General features: G+C 37.1%; 1 protein-coding gene across 1 annotated transcript; it reads right to left on the reverse strand.

The window, feature by feature from the left end:
- Positions 1-220: 220 nt before the first annotated feature.
- LOC127192366 (vomeronasal type-1 receptor 4-like) lies at positions 221-1,090 on the reverse strand. The gene has a single exon (XM_051149657.1). It carries the CDS (start codon positions 1,088-1,090, stop codon positions 221-223), a length of 870 nt encoding a protein of 289 aa, XP_051005614.1.
- Between the last annotated feature and the right edge of the window lie 17,522 nt (positions 1,091-18,612).

The following is an 18,612-nucleotide window of genomic DNA, read 5'->3' on the forward strand; positions in this document are numbered from 1 at the left end:
GACATGCAAATATCCACTTTATAATATATTAACAAATTGTATGTGGACATATTTGTTTATGAATGCACACTGTCTGCTTTAATGATGTGTTTAAGAGTATATGTATACACACCTATATAATTTCACAAAATCACACTATCTCAATGTCACTGGTGCAGTGACAATGTACTGTTTTTTTTTTTTTTTTTGCACAGGGAAAACTGAGGGGATACTCATAGAGTTAATGGCTGTTCACCAGAAAGGGACTCACAGTTGGAAAACATGCAGAGAACACTGAAGCCATGTGCACCATGAAAGAATCTGGATCACGTGTAACAGACAAATTTGTTTGTAAGAGGCAAGAAATTGTGTAAAAAAAGACAAAGGTGCTCACCAAGAGTAGAATAGTCTTTGTGGCTCTGAACTCAGGCGAGGACTTGAAAGAGAATTTGCTCTTATGAATGCACTTCATTCTCTTCTTGTGCCTGTAGAGGATGCAAACCATGTAGCCACTGGACCAAACCATCATCAACATGAACATCACATCAGGGGTTGAGTGTAATACTGCATAGAAAATGTCAAGGGCATTTTCATGAGTATCAGAATAACAGTATTGATACACTCTTATATTTGTCATGTTCTTATGGTTCCATATTGCAGTCATGTACATAGGAAAAGCAATGTTAACTATGAAGGACAGGATCCAGCTCATGTACACAGCAGAGGAAATGTAACTGCGAGATCTGACTTTGAGCTGTGTCCATCTGGAGCTCTTTGGGCTGATGGTTATGGCCTGGAAGACACTCAAATAGCAGGTGCTGCTGATGGACACACCCCTCCCTACTCTGTGAAGGTAGAAGATCAGTTTGCACCCAAAATCATTGAGGAAGTCTTTAACCTCAAAAGCTGACACTGTGTTGGGAACTCCTTTACACAGCAGAGTTAAGAAGTTGGCTACAATCAAGTGCTGCAGAATCCAGTCTGTGAATCTCAGGCTGCATCCCATGAAGTAAAGCAAAAGATAATGGTAGACTAAGAAGGAGTTGCCCAGGACTCCAACCACAGTCTGCGACAAGAAGATCACACCAATCACTATGTCACTTGTGCGCATGCTGTCAGCTTTTGTTGTTGTAGGATTCTGGCAAGGACAATGAGGTATGGGGTGCATGAACTTTATTACATATTGCATCATAATTTACTTATGCACAATGCTTCCTTGATTTTTTCTATGGGAATCTAAAAGGCTGCACTATAAGATAAGAGAGTGTATAAAAGGTATCACCCCTAGTTTGAAGAAAGTGTATAGCATTATGTAAATATTCACTGGCTGTGCAGCAGGTACATCATATGAGAAAAAGCAAGACATGTTCCTCTGAGCCAAGAATTTATGAATTCATACTTGATTATTGATAAAGTTGAGAATATTCAAGTACACTAAGTTGACAGTTAGGCTACTAGAACCCACAACTACTTGTTAAAACATTCAACTCAGTCCTTAAAATAATAAGCCACATACTTAAGTTTGATTTCTCAAAAGTATTTGCACCTTTTAAGAATTGTTGATGTTGCATTATATTTGTTGTGAAAATTTCCATGTTTGCATAATAAACAATGGAAATTTGAATGTACAGCAGGAAATATACACCCAAAGGAACTTTGCTCATGTTAAGTAATGTATTTATGCAAAAGTGTCCCATTGTTGGATCATTGACTAAGCATTTAATTATATTTATGTTAAAAAAGCAAATAAGCAGTAATATGCTAACCTAAATGAAGCCAGTCATACTCCCCTGCCATGCCTTAATTTACATATAAAGAAAAAGCCCAAGGTAAATGGTTGTGAGTAACAGCAAATATGTCTGTGGATCTGATGATGCACTTTGCACTATGAAGTAACTGAGGAAGTAATCTCAGAAAGAAAAGTAAGGTTTACAAACCACCAAACTCTAGCATAATGTGTATACACTGACATTTATCAGTATCAAGTGTTGTGTTTTCTGACCCTTGAAGTAATTGAGGCAGGAGCGCTGGCTCAGAAATTAAGACCACTGCCTGATTTTCCAGATGACCTGCATTCAGGTCTCAGGACAAATGGTGGCTTACAGCAAAATGTATTTCTAGTTCTTCTTCTTGACTATGTGAAGTCCTTTCACACAAGTGATACACAAAGATACAACAGGCGTTTATACACACAACATAATATTATACTGAAGAAATTTCAATTTTTAGATTTTTACTGTTAAATAATAAATAAATAATATATAACATTCCTTAGAATAATCAATAGGGTCAAGCTGTAATGTAATATTTAAATAAACTTTTAATTTGCTCCTGCATATCACAGTATTCTCAACTATCACATTAGTCCATCGTTCATATATTCCTTCTTAAGAAGAGAATTAAGAAAGTATATAAGGGAAAACCAATGATCCAAATGTGACTGGTGGTGTTTAAATTGCTAAACAATGGTTCTTCTTATGATGGAAAATATCCTGAGCATGCTTTAGGAAGGAAGCAACTTTATCATGATCTCAGAGTACACGTCTTTCAGTGTAGATGCTGTCTGTTTTTGTCCTCATCAATCACATCAATCACATCATGGGACAGAGTCTAAGGCCTTTTACTCAAATACTCTGCATTCAGATATATATTCTTCAGGAGATTCCATGGTTCATTTGCATTCTTACAGTGTTTTGAAGAACACCTCAGAAAAATGTTAAATCAGCTCATCAATTAGTAACATTCATGGAATCATGGACAATCAGTAGACTGATTTAAAAACAAATTTTCAGCACTTTGTATTCCTGGTTATCTTTTAAATGAATAACAGGAATTCGCATGAATGGAAAACTTCTGAATGTGAAACTCTGAGTGACTGTGTTTAGTCTATTTTTTCATGTTCATTTTACCTCTGTCCTAAGGCTGTGCTTCAGAAGTTTCTCCAGTTGATAGGTGGCTTTGTTTTGTAATGTAATCCAATTTCAAGTTGCCTTTTCTGGAAGCCTTGCTTGGCTGGTATCTTCAAATGGGTATTGCTTGTGGTCTCTGTTTTATAGGCCCCATTGGATGCATTCCATGTACTGCTTTTATTTTACCAGACTTCTGAACTGTATATCAAGGTTTTATGCCTCCTGACAAGTACTGGGGGAAGAAAACAGTACCTGAGATATGGGCATGTAATTCTGTGACCTCATCTCCCCTTAGACTTGCAATTAAAATTTCACCTCCATAGTGGTGGGTACACAACTTTTCATGAAGTGAGGGTAACTTTTCTGAGCATCTTTTCCCCAGGTGTCATGTATCAAAAACAATGACAAGTTTTTACTTTCTTCTTAATGAAATGTTCCAGTTTGGTGCTGTTGTTATTTCTTCACTTCCCTTCAGACCAGTAAGGATGATGAAATTCTGTGTTATGTCTTCCATATGTCACTGTGGTGTTCTTGCATCATTACATTTCCTGATTTCCTGAGGTGTCGTGAGACCAAATCCTGATTATCCATTCCTGAAATGAGAGCCATGGCTCATGAATTATAGAAGAAAAATTCAGTGATATAAATATCTTGTTTGTGTACTTTAAGTTAACAACACATAAAAGCATGCTACTAATTCAAATTCTTACTGGAAAAATGTAGAAATCATGTGTAGTATTAAACATTAACTTTTTATTTTGCATTTATAGTTGAAGACAATCTTCTATTGACATGTTAAGGAAAGCATTATTTATCACTTTTTGTTCATATCTGTAGCGGGATAGAAGCACAGAGTATTTTCCACACAAGAAACAAACTGATATGATAGACCTTCCTTCCAGATGATGGAGAAGGTTAGATCACAACTCCTGTAAGCCACCTCAATGATCCGATTGGTCTGCTAAAGTAGACGTGGCTGAGGCCGTTTTATTCATTTTTTATCAACACCACATCAGAGGTGAGTGTACCTTAATGTGCCTCCAGGTAATATCACACAGAACAATTGACATCTTGATGAGAATGAAGAGAACCAAGGATATGCTGGGTAGCAGAAGCTGCATGGTTTTTATTATAGAAAATAAGATGCCTGGGTGACCATATGGATATGGCTAGATATGTCTGTGTAATACCTATGTCTGTGAGAATGGTGTCCTTTTTTGCTGTAGTGACACTTATATGCCTCATGGACCAATGAAGAAGACATGAATCTGTTGAGCTACCTAAGAATGGAGCATCTTTAGTTGGGATATCGAGACCCCAATCTTTCTTTTTGTGGTATGTCGTGACAACCTATGTAAGGAATGGTTTCTTCCACAGGCATAAAGTTATGTCAGTACAAAATAGATTAAATAAAGGCATAGTGCAATTCCTTAAAGGAGCACTGTAAGGACAAGATAGCAGTTTGTGATGCCAATTGCTTGGCCTTTTCTCTGGGTAATAAGACATAGAACAGAAGTTCAGCTGTCTGCCAGCAAGAAGATGAGTGCAGAAGGAAGTGGAAAAAATGGGTAAATGTCACATTTTTAATAACCATGGATAAGCCTCTGATTTTTCCATTGAGTACCATTGTGTTTTATTTATTGATTCATTTTTAATTTTTAATAAGTTTTGTTCAATTTACATCCTTTTAATAGCCTCCTCCCTCATCATCACCTTATTCATCATCTCTCCCTCAGACCCTCTCCCTCCCTCCTCTAGTCCTAAGTAAGGGAGCCCTCTTCTCCTAGCATATGACCTCAGCTTATCAAGTATCATCTGGACTTTCTGCATTGTCTTCTTCTGTGGCCTGGAAATACCACTTCATCAGGGGGACCATGGTTAACAGGTGTGGTCCAGAGTCCATGCCAGAAGTAATCCCTATTCTCCATATTATATTATCCACAAGGATACTGTGCTGCCAATCGACTGCATCTCAGCAGGCTGTGTGGTCCACACCATGCATGGACCTTGGTTTGTGCAGGAGTCTCTGTCTCACCCCGCTACTCAGCCAGGATTTGTTGGCTCCTTTGGTCTATTTGTGGAGGTCCTGACCACTCATTTTCCCTCTATACCCCAATTCTTCTATAAGAATTCCTGTACACCACCTAAACTTGGCTGTGTGTCTCAGCATCTGCTTGTGTATTTCTGTGTCTGGTTTACTTCACTCACGATGATCTTTTCTAGTTTTGTCCATTTGCCTGCAAATTTCAAGATTCCCTTGTTTTAAATAGTTGAGCAGTGTTCCATTGTTTAAATTTACCAGTTTCCTTATCTGTTCTTCAGTTGAGGGACATCTAGGTTCTGGCTCTTGTGAATAAAGCTTCTAGAAACATAGTTGAGCAAATATCCTTTTTCCATGGTGGAACATCTTTCAGGTATGTGTCCAGGAGTGGTATGCCTGAGTCTTGATGTGGAACTCTTCCAATTTTTCAAAGAAAGTGACAGATTGATTTCCAAAGTGATTGTACAAGTTTGCAGTCACACCAGGAATGCAGAAGTGTTCCCCTTTATCCATGTCCTTGCCATCGTCTGATGTCAGTTGAGTAGTTGATTTCAGTTATTTTAATAGATGTAAGATGGAATCTCAGTCATTTTGATTTGCACTTCTCTGATGACTAAGGATGTTGAGCATTTCTTGAAGTGTTTTTAGCCATTCGATATTACTGTGTTGAGAATTTTCTGTTAACTCTCTACCCCATATTTTAATTTGATTATTTGGTTAGGTTGTATATAAGTTCTTGACTTCTTTATATATTTTGGATATTAGCACTCTATCAGGTGTAGGCTTAGTGAAAACCTTTTACCAGTCTGTAGGCTGTTGCTTTGTTCTTGCAATAGTGTCTTTTGCCTTAAAGAATATTTCAGGGGCCAGGAGAGATGTCGCAGAGGTTAAGAGCACTGACTATTTTTCCAGAGGTTCTGAGTTCAATTATGCATAAAAGTGAGAAAAAACTGATATACATACAGAGAAGGATTTAGACACGAATTTACCACACAACAAATTCATGACAAAACTGAAGAGGTGTGTCTCAGGGATGTTAGAAAATCAATTTTATTTCATCCACCAGGAGAAATAGGCATTCCAAGTTTATGAATAAGATAAATGTAATCCTATAGATATATTATATTTGATGAGATTTTAGGATGCATTCTTTTCATAATGTATTCATTCACCCTATGTGAAGCAGCTACTAAATTTATGGGAAACTATAACAGAGTTATTCCCTAAGACTGGAAAGTTTTGGAAGCAGCAATATTGGAATCTGGTCCTCAGTTACAATCATGAACATGGTGGAAAGGGGATGCTAAGGCCTTAGAACAATGACGTAAGGCTAGGGATATTAATATTTCCCAGGATCAGTTGCTAGGTGATGGTCAATATGCTGATTTAAAAAGGCAGCTTGAATTTTATGATCACACATCGATGCTATGTCATTTAACAACTTTAAATCCTTGGGACAAGGTTGAAGAATACAGAGGCCTGAGTCATTTACTAAAATTTTGCTAAAAGTGATCTCAGTTGTAAGTAGAATTGTATAAGATTCAGAAGTCAAACAAATATTACCTGAATCTTTAGCTTTTGAATATCTGAATTAAGAATGAACTTGCTGTTGTCTATTCCCACTCCATCTTCCAGATGTCTTTGCTCTGCTCCAGAGCTAAGCAGGTCTGAGTGATCAGTGAGCCCTGCACATGAGAAAAAGATTCCTCAGAAAACATTTGGATTTCTAGCACAAATCTGTGCGCAATAGAAAAAGAGAGTATTTTATAAGTGATTACCCAATTGTCATGCAGAATACTAAAATTATGTAGAAATCCTTTTTAGTTAGTGTAACTGGAATTCCACTTGAAACCATAGCTCAGTCAAAACTTAGGGGTAGAAATCAAACTGAATGTTTGGCCTGAGAATATTCTATTTTAATGAGGTTCTTAATTTATCATGGACCCAATATGATGAAAGCTTCACACTTAGCAGTGACACACACAAAGAGAGAACTTTTCTTGAAAATTTTTTCCTCTTTTAAATATTTAACCTTAACTGTGGGATGTGGGACTTCACAAAAAATTCATACATTTGAAGTGTCGGTTGTCCAGAAACCCTGAGGAGGAGCAAAGGAGACTGTAAGCACATTGTTCTCACTCACAGGAATGAGACTGGTTTAATCCTGCAACTTCCAGTCTCAGTACAATACCCTCTGTGCAATGTCCAGGCATTTCCCTTTTCCCTGGTGTGTCCATAGTCAGACCATATGCTTTTAATAGACCACAAAATAAAATGCAACAGTTACTAAGGTTGCGTTGGTGTACATATTTAACGTCAGCACTTGGGAGAAAGATTTGAATAGAACTCTGTATTTCAGAACTACCTGGTCTACATATTGAGTCCAGGGACAGACAGAGCAGTACTGCGTTCAGATATCAAACAAAGCAAATGTAAGAACCAAGGAAAAAAAAAAAGAACAACTTGGTCCTGTGCCCATGGAGATACTTATTTTCTTGAACCAAAGAGACAAAAAACTGTTGTTGACATTTTCCTTATGTAGATGAGTGTTCATAATTATTCAAAAGATGGTTTTTAATATTGTCCTATGCCATACTATTACTTCTTTCTCTCTTTCTTTTTTTCTTTCATTCTTTCAAGACAGAGTTTCTTTGCATAGCATTGCTACCCTGAAACTTGCTACATAGACCAGGCTGTCATTGAACTTAGAAATCCACCTATCTCTTCCTCCTTGCCTTTGCTGGGAATGAGGGCATGTGCCACTGCCCCCTGGCTCATGCATTTTTTGACAATGAAAGTAGTATTATCAGATACCCTACTCTGAAACAGCATATTTTGTTCCCCTAAACTCTAGATGCAACATTCTGTATTCAACACAAGAAGGCAAATTGCATTTTTATTTTCCTTTTTTTTACTTAGTTTTTGTTGTTGTTGTTTTTGATTGAGACAAAGTCTCTCCATGTAGATATGGGTGTCCTGGAACTCACTATGTATAAGAAGATGGCCTCAAACTTATTGAGATCCCCATGTCTCTGCTGTGTAAGTGATTATATTCAAGGCCTGTGCAACCAGACCTGGAAAAGTAACAGAATGCATCACAGAGTGCATACATCTCATGTGAAAAAGTAATGATGAGTAAAATGTTTACTTTTAAATGTTAATGTTGACAACTGTATCTGTGGATTAGGAAAATATTTTCAGATTCACTTAAATCTGCAGGTCTTCCTTTCATGATTAATATCTAAAAACTCTATAGAGATGCCAAGTCCCCAGATCTATATGCCACTATTTTAATAGGTATGTGGTTTAACATTAAAATTAGCATGATAAGTGTGATTAAAAGCTATGTACACATAGCAAAAAGAATCAAGGTTGAAACTACCTCCAGATATATCCATATATTCTGTTAGAGTATTTTATCTGCATACTAGCCCAAGGGGCATGTCCCACAAAAGCCTTCACTTACCAGGAAACTGGGACAGAGGGGAAGGCATCCTATTGGGACTCTAAATGAGAGACGCATGGGAGAATAGCAAAATAAAACGATACAGATGGTCCTAGAAATCTACAAGTAGAACAATATGATAGGCAGATTTGGGCCCAGGGGTCCCGCTCAAACTAAGGCACCAGCCAAGGACAATACAGGAGGTAAACTTTAAAACCCCTTCCCAGATCTAGCCAATGGTCAGAATATTCTCCACAGTTGAGTGGAGAGTGTGATATGACTTTCTCACGTACTCTGGTGCCTCACATTTGACCATGTCCCCTGGAGGGGGAGACCTGGTGGCACTCAGAGGAAGGACAGCAAGTAGCCAAGAAGAGACTTGATACCCTATGAGAATATACAGGGGGAGGTAATCCCCCTCAGGAACAGTCATAGGGGAGGGGAATAATGGGAAAATGGGGGGGGGGGGAGGAATGGGAGGATACAAGGGATGGGATAAACATTGAGATGTAACAAGAATAAATTAATAAAAAAATAAAATAAAATAAAAAAAAATAATTTTTATTACTGAAAATAAAAATGTCTTAGTATGAAAAAAGTTTGCAAACAAATCAAAATGATTGCTTAGCAAATAAATGATAATATATAACTTTCTGTGTATAATAAATGATGTTTCAAAAATTTTATAGCTAATACCATGTTTTTTGACGAGTAGTCACTTCCCTTTAAGATTGAGGACAACTTAAATATGTACTTTAGTTTACTACTTCATTCGTGAACTTCTTCCTTTTTTTCTAATGCAAAGTACATCCTTGACTAGCCTCAACCTCTTAAGTCTCCTCTTGGCCTCTTGAGTAGGCCTCACAAGTATTGAGAGACCTGGTTAGATAAACTAACTGACTCCATGACAGGCTTCATTTTCTCACTGAGTCAACCTAGATCTAAGGTTCTGTTTTTCAGTTACAGGGAAAACCACAGAGAATAGGCAGCCAGTCAGAACTGGACAGGACATTTGGCCAGTAGAGGTTAGGACATGTGGCCAGAGGAGGCAACACTGCTCCACTTCCAGTTTGGCTGTCGTCTGACTCATGACAAACTCCAGATTCAGCATCAGCTAATCCTCAATGTGCCCATACCCACATTTCTAGTTTACATCAATAGAATCAATGATGATCTAAATGTATCCAGAAATTTCTCTAGCTGGTTTTAAATGGAGACTGGGAACTCACACAGGGGCCATCATAGTGCCTAAATGCTTGTGCATGCATGCTGAACTTCTACAGAAATAAACACATTTTGCTGTTGCATGTTATCCTAGTCTAGGGTTGTCCTTCAACATTTTCCAGACCCTAATTGTATTCATTTGTTATTTCAATCCTTGGTTCCTTTATTCCTTAGTTCTTTCCTTGGTTCATTACTTCCTTGGTGTATTTATTCCTCTCTCCTTCTCTATGTCCCTTTCTTCCTTCCTTCCTTCCCTCTTTCCTTCCTTCCTTCATGCTTTTCTTTCTTGTCTAAGACAAGGTCTCACAATGTAGCTTAGTCTAGCCTCAAACTTTAAAATCTCCAGTCTCAGCCTCTCAAGTAGGCCTTATAATTATACAAGACTTTCTGAAAAGATACAAATTAATTTTTAAGTGAAGCAAAGGTCTAGATAGATGATGACTCAGCAGTTCTTTACCCTATGAGAATATATAGGGGGACGTAATCCCCCTCAGGAACAGTCATAGGGGAGGGGAATAATGGGAAAATGGGGGGGGGGAGGAATGGGAGGATACAAGGGATGGGATAAACATTGAGATGTAACAAGAATAAATTAATAAAAAAAAAAAAAAAAAAAAGAAAATTTCTTGGCAATCAAAACATCAATGAAAAGTGGGATTAGTACAGATCATATGATCCAAAATGTATTGAAAAGGGCAAGACACCCAGAGCAGAATTTCAGAGCCAGCTTCCTTATGAACAGTAGAGAAACTAATGGTACCTTAGTCACTTCCTGACAGTTTCCCAGCCCTAAAGCTTCTCTGAATTCTAAGGTTCCTTTGGACTGCAGTTCTTGCCACTGTGCTGCTGAATGTTGACTTTCCCAACATTCCCAGTATGCCTCCTGCACTCTGAGTTGTTTTTGCATCCTCTCAAGACCCCTCAATTTCCGCTGTACCAAAGTATGCACCACATGATTACACACAGTTCAGGCCTCCAAACTCCATAGGAGAATGGGCAGTAATCACTCAGGGATGTAGCTTTTCAGTGCCACTTCCTAGGCAAAAGATACTACGTATATTGTGCCCCAGTTTACTGCCATTTTTATACACCCCTACCTTTCCCTACCCTTTCAAAGTACTCCCCATCTGTCCAACCTCTGTTTCCAGTTGACATTCCCAGCCAAACTGAGACCTGCTTCTTCCACTTTATCTTAGGATCCTTTTCTTCCACACAGCATCAGCTTTCAGACTGCCATGGATCTGTGTTTCACAGCCTCCCCACATGCTTTTTGCCAGCCTAGAGAAGAACTGGATCTAGCAGGATGGTGCATCATGGTTCCTGACCCACTTATCCTGAATTTTGACCCCTGTGGGTTGAAATTGTTCATTCTAAGGCCTCATTTTGGGATTCCAGTCTCCTTTCCTATAAACACATAAAAAATAGAATTATCAAAAATGCTGATGCTCAGGTTCCATATTCCAAATAAAAAGCAAGATGAAATATTACTTTTCCAAATCAGCACTTTCATATCTATGTCTCCTAAAGAAAGCAATGTAGATAAAATAAATATAATAGAAACATACACCGGCACACACATGTGTGTGCATGCACACACACACACACATACATACACACACACATACACACACACACACACACACACACACAGAGAGAGAGAGAGAGAGAGAGAGAGAGAGAGAGAGAGAGAGAGAGAGAGAGAGAGAGAGCTCTTCACACACCAAGATATCCCTCACACAGAAGAATTTTAAATAAGGTCAAAGTACATAAAGAAGAAGCAAGCTCCTGAAGGAAGAAACTTACTGAAGGACAAGGACACAAGCAAATGACCGAGAAAATAATGAGGACAATGCAGGCTATGAAAACTGAATTAAACAAGGAGCTAGAAACACCATAGAAAACTCAAGGTGAAGTAAAACAAGAAGGGAAAGAAGTAATAACCATAGATTAGATCAGTGAAGAAATCTCATTGCCAGACTAGATCAAATAGGAGACAGAAAATCAGAGCTTGTAAACAAGGTAGAGGATCTGCATCATGAATGTTTAAAAAAATCACACACTTCATGCAAGTAGCACTTGTAACAGGTAACAGGGAAACTCCAGCTGCATCTCTACATTGATATAGAACATCCTAAATCTTGATTGAATAACTGTCACCATGACCAACATTATGAGAAAACTGGGTAACCATTATTTAGTGACACTAAATATTTTCTTTATCTCTCCTTCACATTATTTCAACTCCTAACAGCACAATGCTTAGAATCTCATGATTATCAACATCTGCTTTTGACCGGAAAGCCATTTCAGGCATTCCTGATTTTGAAAGGAAATAGATGTCTCTGTAAATTGTTGCTCTAAACGCTACTGACTATCTAGACCTGAATCCATCCAGTTCTGTAATTCTTTCACCACTAGATGATGACCTTATCATTTTGCTAATTCAGAAATATGTCTGTGTTTTCCCAGAGATAGGGGAGTTTTCTGGCTGCCAGACATGTATGGTACCATCCTTACATTTCTTGGCTTCTCCTGCAATCCTGAGAATAACTTCGGATTCCAGAGATATGACAATCCAACCTATGGTTCACGTACAAAAGGAGTAGAATACAGGAAGTACTCAAACTCAGAATTATAATCAAATTAGAAACTGGGAAAACAATATAAAGAAACAAGGAAATTAAGTGTTGGTTCTTTGAAAAAATCAACAAGATAGATAAATTCTTAGCCAAAATATCTAAAAAGCAGTGAGACAATATCCAAGTACACAAACTCAGAAATTATAATGGAGACAAAACAACAGACACTGAGGAAATCTAAAAAATCATTAGGTATTACTTTAAACGCATGTATTCCACACATTAAAAAAATCTAAATTAAGTGGACACTTTTCTTGATAGATTACACTTGCTAAAGTTCAGTCAATATTATGTAAGTAGTCTTATAACCCTAAGGAAAGAGAAGTAGTCATTAAAATTCTCTCAGACAAATAAATCTCAAAGCCAGATGATTTCTCCGCAGAATTCTAACAGATTTTCAAATAGTGAAAACCAATCCTCCTCAAAGTATTCCTGAAAATGAAAATAGAAGGAACTTTGTCATAGTCCTTCTCTGAAGTCAAAGTCAGACTGATACATAAACCACACAAAGATGCACCAAAAATAGAATTTCAGACCAAATTTTCTTACTAACATTGATGCAAAGATACTTAGCAAAGTACTCACAAGCCAAATCCAAGAACACATCAAAAAGATCATGCACAATGTTCAAGTTGCATTCATCTCAGTCATGCAGGAGTGGTTCACTATATAAAAATCTGTCAATATAATCCATTATATAAACAAACCAAAGGGAAAAAAAACCACAGGATCATCTCATATGATGGCAGGTTTTTTTTTTTTTTTTTTATTTTTGGGCAAAATCTAAATTCCCTTCATGTTAAATGTCTTAGAAAGAATGAAGATTCAAGGCACATAATAACCAAACACAATAAAGGCAATATACAGCAAGCCTATATCAAACATTAAATTAAGTGAAGATAAATTTAAAGTAATCTGAAATGAGAAATAAGACAAGGCTGCCCACTTTGTGTCTCTTCAATATGGTACTTGAAGTCCTAGCCAGAGTAATAGGACAACTAAGGAACATCAAGGGGATACAATTTGGAAAAGAAGAAGCCAAAATATCCCAATTTGCACATGGTGAGATCGTATACATAAGTGACTCCTAAAATTATACCAGAGAAATACTGCAGCTGATAAACACATTCAGTAAAGTGGCTGGATACAATATTGACTAAAACAATCAGTAGTTCTCCTGTACACAAATGACAAATGGGCCACAAATGATATAAAGTATCTTGTTGTAACTAACCAAGCAAGTCAAAGACCTGTATGACAAGATCTTCTAGTCTGAGGAAAGAAATTGAAGAAGATATCAGAAGATGGAAAACTATCCCATGCTCATGGATCATAATAAAAATTGTCATATTACCAAATTCAATTCCCACCAAAATGCCAATGCAATTCCTTACAGACATGAAAGAACAAGTCTGAACTTCATATGAAATGAAATCCAGAACACCTAAAACAATCCTATACAACAAAAAACTTCCCGAGTTGTCCTCATGCTGGACTTTAAACTGGACTGCAGCTGACAATATATGCAATGGTAAAGATAGTGCAGATATTAAGGGAATGTCCAAATAATACCTACCTAAACCTGAGACTCACTCTATGGGAGAAAGCCAATCCCTGTCACAATTAACAATATTCTGCTACTCTTGCAGACAGGAGCTGAGCATTGCTCTACTGGGCAGTGGATGGAAACTGATGTTGAGACTCACAAACATTGGAGCAAAGCATAGGACATCTTGTGGGAAAGTGCAGTAGAGTTTTTCTATTAAATAAAAGTATATAATTCTTATTTGGTATTAGAAATGCTGTTATTCAATTTTTTAGCTTATTGGTATAGAATTTTAGATATTGATAGAGAAAAGAGCTTATTTTTGATACCTGCACATAGAATTTTATATATCCTTTCAAAGTTACAATTATTTTATTTTTTCATAAACATTTATTTTATTACACATGCATAAAACAAACTATGCATGGCAGGGAGAACCATATGGCAATCATGAGTTCTATAATGTTACATTCACAGTGATTTGGCTGTTTGAATTTGTCAAACTTGAACTTACCATCTTTCCTGTCTTGTTGGGTCTAAATTTCTGAATGAAATTCAGATCTATCCTACCTCTTCTCTATTTACTTAACTCCTTTACTTTGATCTAAAAATATCCCCTAACCAAGTAAACCTCATTTACAACTATTTTTGATACACATATGTATGTATGTTTCTTCTCTGGTGTGAAGTATTAGACATCAACAACTCATTCACAGACATTACAAACTGTTTAAGAAAATTAAATTATACAAGCTAATGTCTAACACATCAGACTCCTGGTCATGTCACACACTGGTCTGTTTGATCCCATAAATATACATCCTAGGTTGAGCAGATAGTACATATATATGAACAAATAATATTTGCCTAATCAGATTTAAAAAATATAGATTAATATATATGAGTATACACTAGGTAAATATAAATAAGTAGATGGTCCTCAAAAACTTCATAGCCCTACAGAATATGGCATTTAAAGATATTTTTATTAAGGTTTTTTTTTGACATGAGCTATAACAGCTCCTGGCAACACCATCAGCCTGCATCAATGACAAGCATTATAATATCTCCTGTTGGACATAGCTTCATTAATGGCAAGCTAACCACTAGGAAAAATGTCCCAGATCTCTCTACAGATAATATGTTGTCATAAATGGACAAGACATGGATGCAGGTCGAGTTGACTGCCAAGTCCTGCCATGATAGAATAATTAAGCCCTTCTATTGTCCTGCTGCACAAATTTGTTTGCCAGATATACTGGGCCAGAAGGCTGAAGATGATTCTCCAATATTATAGAGAAAGGATGGGTGATGGATCAGGCAATAAACTGTCTCTGTTCTCTCCTTAGTTTTGGAAATTATATAAATATATATAAAATTAGACAAGTACCTAAACATTTATATCAGGACGTTCTATTTTCTATAATTCCACTAAATGTAAGTATTTGTTTTAATATAACATGTTTTTATTACATATGTCTTAGAAGTCTACATTGAAATTAGATGTGGTGGTTACTGCAACATATTCTGGAAACATTGTGATTGATTTTTAAACAAAAAACATCATTCATGTCATTCAGAGTAACCTTTTGTCTCTTACCTGAATTTCATGTCAAGTGACCTGCTCTTTCTACTCATGTCATTTCCCAATATATTCAACTGTGTGGTTTAACACAACAATACTATTTATAGGGTCAAATTTCCTCACTTAGGGGGAATTTGAATGACACAGTAAAACAGGAAACAATGAGGCTATATTTCTTTAAGCAAGAGTCACACTGATAGCTTGTATTTCAGAAAGGCATCTCTGACTCTGAGTCACATCAAACATCTTTTTAAAAGCCTTCATGGTAAAATTGAGATGTACTAAACATTAAGTACAGCGTCATGTACCCAACCTACACATCCTGTCTCTGGTCATAGTCCTCTGCTTGTGTCCTTTGAGCTTAGGCCCATATTGAGGAGGAACTATGAAACTACTACAACTTTGTGTGTCAAAAATCTGATGAAACTATTTTTATCATTTGTTTTTCTAGTTTCCTAGTTTCTGATACAAAAGCTTGAGGCCACTGAATCTCTCTTTACTACACCATCAAAGATTATGTTCAGGTCCCCCATGGTGTATACATGAGGATTGTTTACTGACACTCTCCTAGTTTTATAGCTAGTCAATGAAAAACTAAACTTTAAAATAAAATACCCCTTGCCTTTAGGCAGGCCTGGATTGTACAGTAACTTCCAGACCAGCCTGGACTTCATTGGGAGGTCTGGTTTCAAAGCAACAAGTAGTAAGTACAGGCTGTTGTACTGTTACAGCCAGATGTAGTGGCACACACTTGTATTCCCAGTGACAGGAGGTGGAGACAGAAGGATGCCCAGCACTCATGGCATGCCAGTCGATCCCAATTGATGAGCTGTAGGCAAACGAAGACCAAGTCAGAGACATAGAAAATATCTCATATAAAATCATAGAAGAAATTTTCTCAATTTTAGAAACAACACCCTCCAACTTTTCTCAGACTCTGAAAGCATGCCTGCTCATTTACAAGAGGCACACTGAACACTGCATAAGTGGGCCCAGAAGAGAAACTCCCTATACCATATTATAGTTAAAAAAGCAAGACAAGTCCATCTGAATAACAGCAGGCTGTGTACATTGGTGCTTCTGACCTATAATGGTTGGCTCCTGGGAAAAAGGCTCTAAAATAATGGATGGATTCAAAACATAGCATTACTGATTCAAAACCCTATAAATTAATAAGAACTGACTATCCATTTGGTTCTTTGGAGTTTTTAAAAATTTTATTTTATTAATTTATTCATATTACATCTCAGTGGTTATCCCCTCCCTTGTATCCTACCATTCCTCCCTCCCTCCCTCCCATTTTCCCCTCACTCCCCTCCCCTATGACTGTGACTGAGGGGGACTTCCTCCTCCTGTATATGCTCATAGGGTGTCAAGTCTCTTCTTGGCAACCTGCTATCCTTCCTCTGAGTGCCACCAGGCCTCCCCTTCCAGGGGATGTGGTCAAATATGAGGCACCAGAGTATGTGTTTTTTTTTTTTTTTTTTGTTGTTGAGAATTCCATTCCATGGGGTTTGGCAGGATTTATTTGAGAACTTCCAACTTGAGGAAGATGGCTGTGGGTGAAGCTAGATGTAAAGTTTTCTCTGAAAACTGATTTTTTGAGAATTATAGGTGCACTTATATAGGTAGAAAGCTTCCATCATCTACTTTCCTGGTGTCACTTTACCTACAATGTTACAATTTAGAAAACAAATGTAAAATCAATATGACTACTGAAAATTGACTATGAGTGAAGGTATTAATCATCAGTGGCAATGAGTAATTACATTTTATATGCACATTATGTGCTCCTCCATCCTCATGCCCATCTCTTTGCTCTTTTCTATTCCATCTCCCAGAAGATGGGAGGAGATGATCTTTCCAGCACATGAAACACAAGATGAGAATGAACAACATTGCAGCCAGCCCTGTCCATCTATCTCCATATTCATTCCATAATGAACAAAGTAGATGGGCCATAAAACTGTTTACCCAAACTTACAGTGATCTGTTCTAATTTGGGTCAATATATATTTTCAGAGATAATAAAAAATAATATCTTTCTACTGATGAAATACCGTGAAGTATGCAAATTATATTTTATTTTATCATATGTTGGAAAATTAAGTTTAGAAAATAAAATTGCAACTTTTAATCTTGCATTTACCATCACCTTTATTAGAAGCAATATTTGTCACGTTTCTGTATTGTTTCATCCTCACGTTTCCCTCATTTCTCTGACTATTAGCTTTTGTCTTATACTGAACTTCCAAAAATTCTCAGCAGCATTCTCCAATAATGTTAGCTTACACAAAACATGACTTCACTGTGACCAATTTAAATATATTTCCCCTGTATTAAGTTTGACATGAATGTAGCAAAATACCAAGCACCTAAATTACCCCAAAAGCCTTTTCCTCAAAGCCCTTCTTTGTTTATTGTTATAAGCACAACAGAATGTCCATTGTAAAATAACACTATGCTACATAAATACAAATATCCATTATTAACTCTGATGTCTTTTCACACTTCATGAGCCAGTATCAAGTTATGGCAGCCAACTGATGAAGAACACCCCATCAGAAAGACTCCTTTTTTGTCTTATTTTCATTTGAGATAACTCTCAAACTGTTTTCTAATTGTTGTTGTTGTTATGGTTTTTCTTATCATAGCATGGGGTTTGCATATATCCGAGCTAGCTTACTTTCCAAATGCTTTGAAAATTGTGCATCCTATTGGGACTCTAAATGAGAGACGCATGGGAGAACAGCAAAATAAAAGGATACAGAGGGTCCTAGAAACCTACAAGTAGAACAATATGATAGGCAGATTTGGGCCCAGGGGTCCCGCTCAAACTAAGGCACCAGCCAAGGACAATACAGGAGGTAAACTTTAAACCCCTTCCCAGATCTAGCCAATGGTCAGAATATTCTCCACAGTTGAGTGGAGAGTGTGATACGACTTTCTCACGTACTCTGGTGCCTCACATTTGACCATGTCCCCTGGAGGGGGAGACCTGGTGGCACTCAGAGGAAGGACAGCAAGTAGCCAAGAAGAGACTTGATACCCTATGAGAATATATAGGGGGACGTAATCCCCCTCAGGAACAGTCATAGGAGAGGGGAATAATGGGAAAATGGGGGGGGGGAATGGGAGGATACAAGGAATGGGATAAACATTGAGATGTAACAAGAATAAATTAATAAAAAAATACAGAAAAAAAAACCTGAAAGAAAAAAAAAAAAAAAAAAAAAAAAAGAAA

Source organism: Acomys russatus, chromosome 7 (assembly GCF_903995435.1).
Source record: "Acomys russatus chromosome 7, mAcoRus1.1, whole genome shotgun sequence".
In the NCBI taxonomy this organism is placed as follows: Eukaryota; Metazoa; Chordata; class Mammalia; order Rodentia; family Muridae; genus Acomys; species Acomys russatus.

Excerpts from the sequence above, each read along its gene's own strand:
- LOC127192366 (XM_051149657.1), bottom strand. The coding sequence starts at position 1,090 with ATGCGCACAAGTGACATAGTGATTGGTGTGATCTTCTTGTCGCAGACT.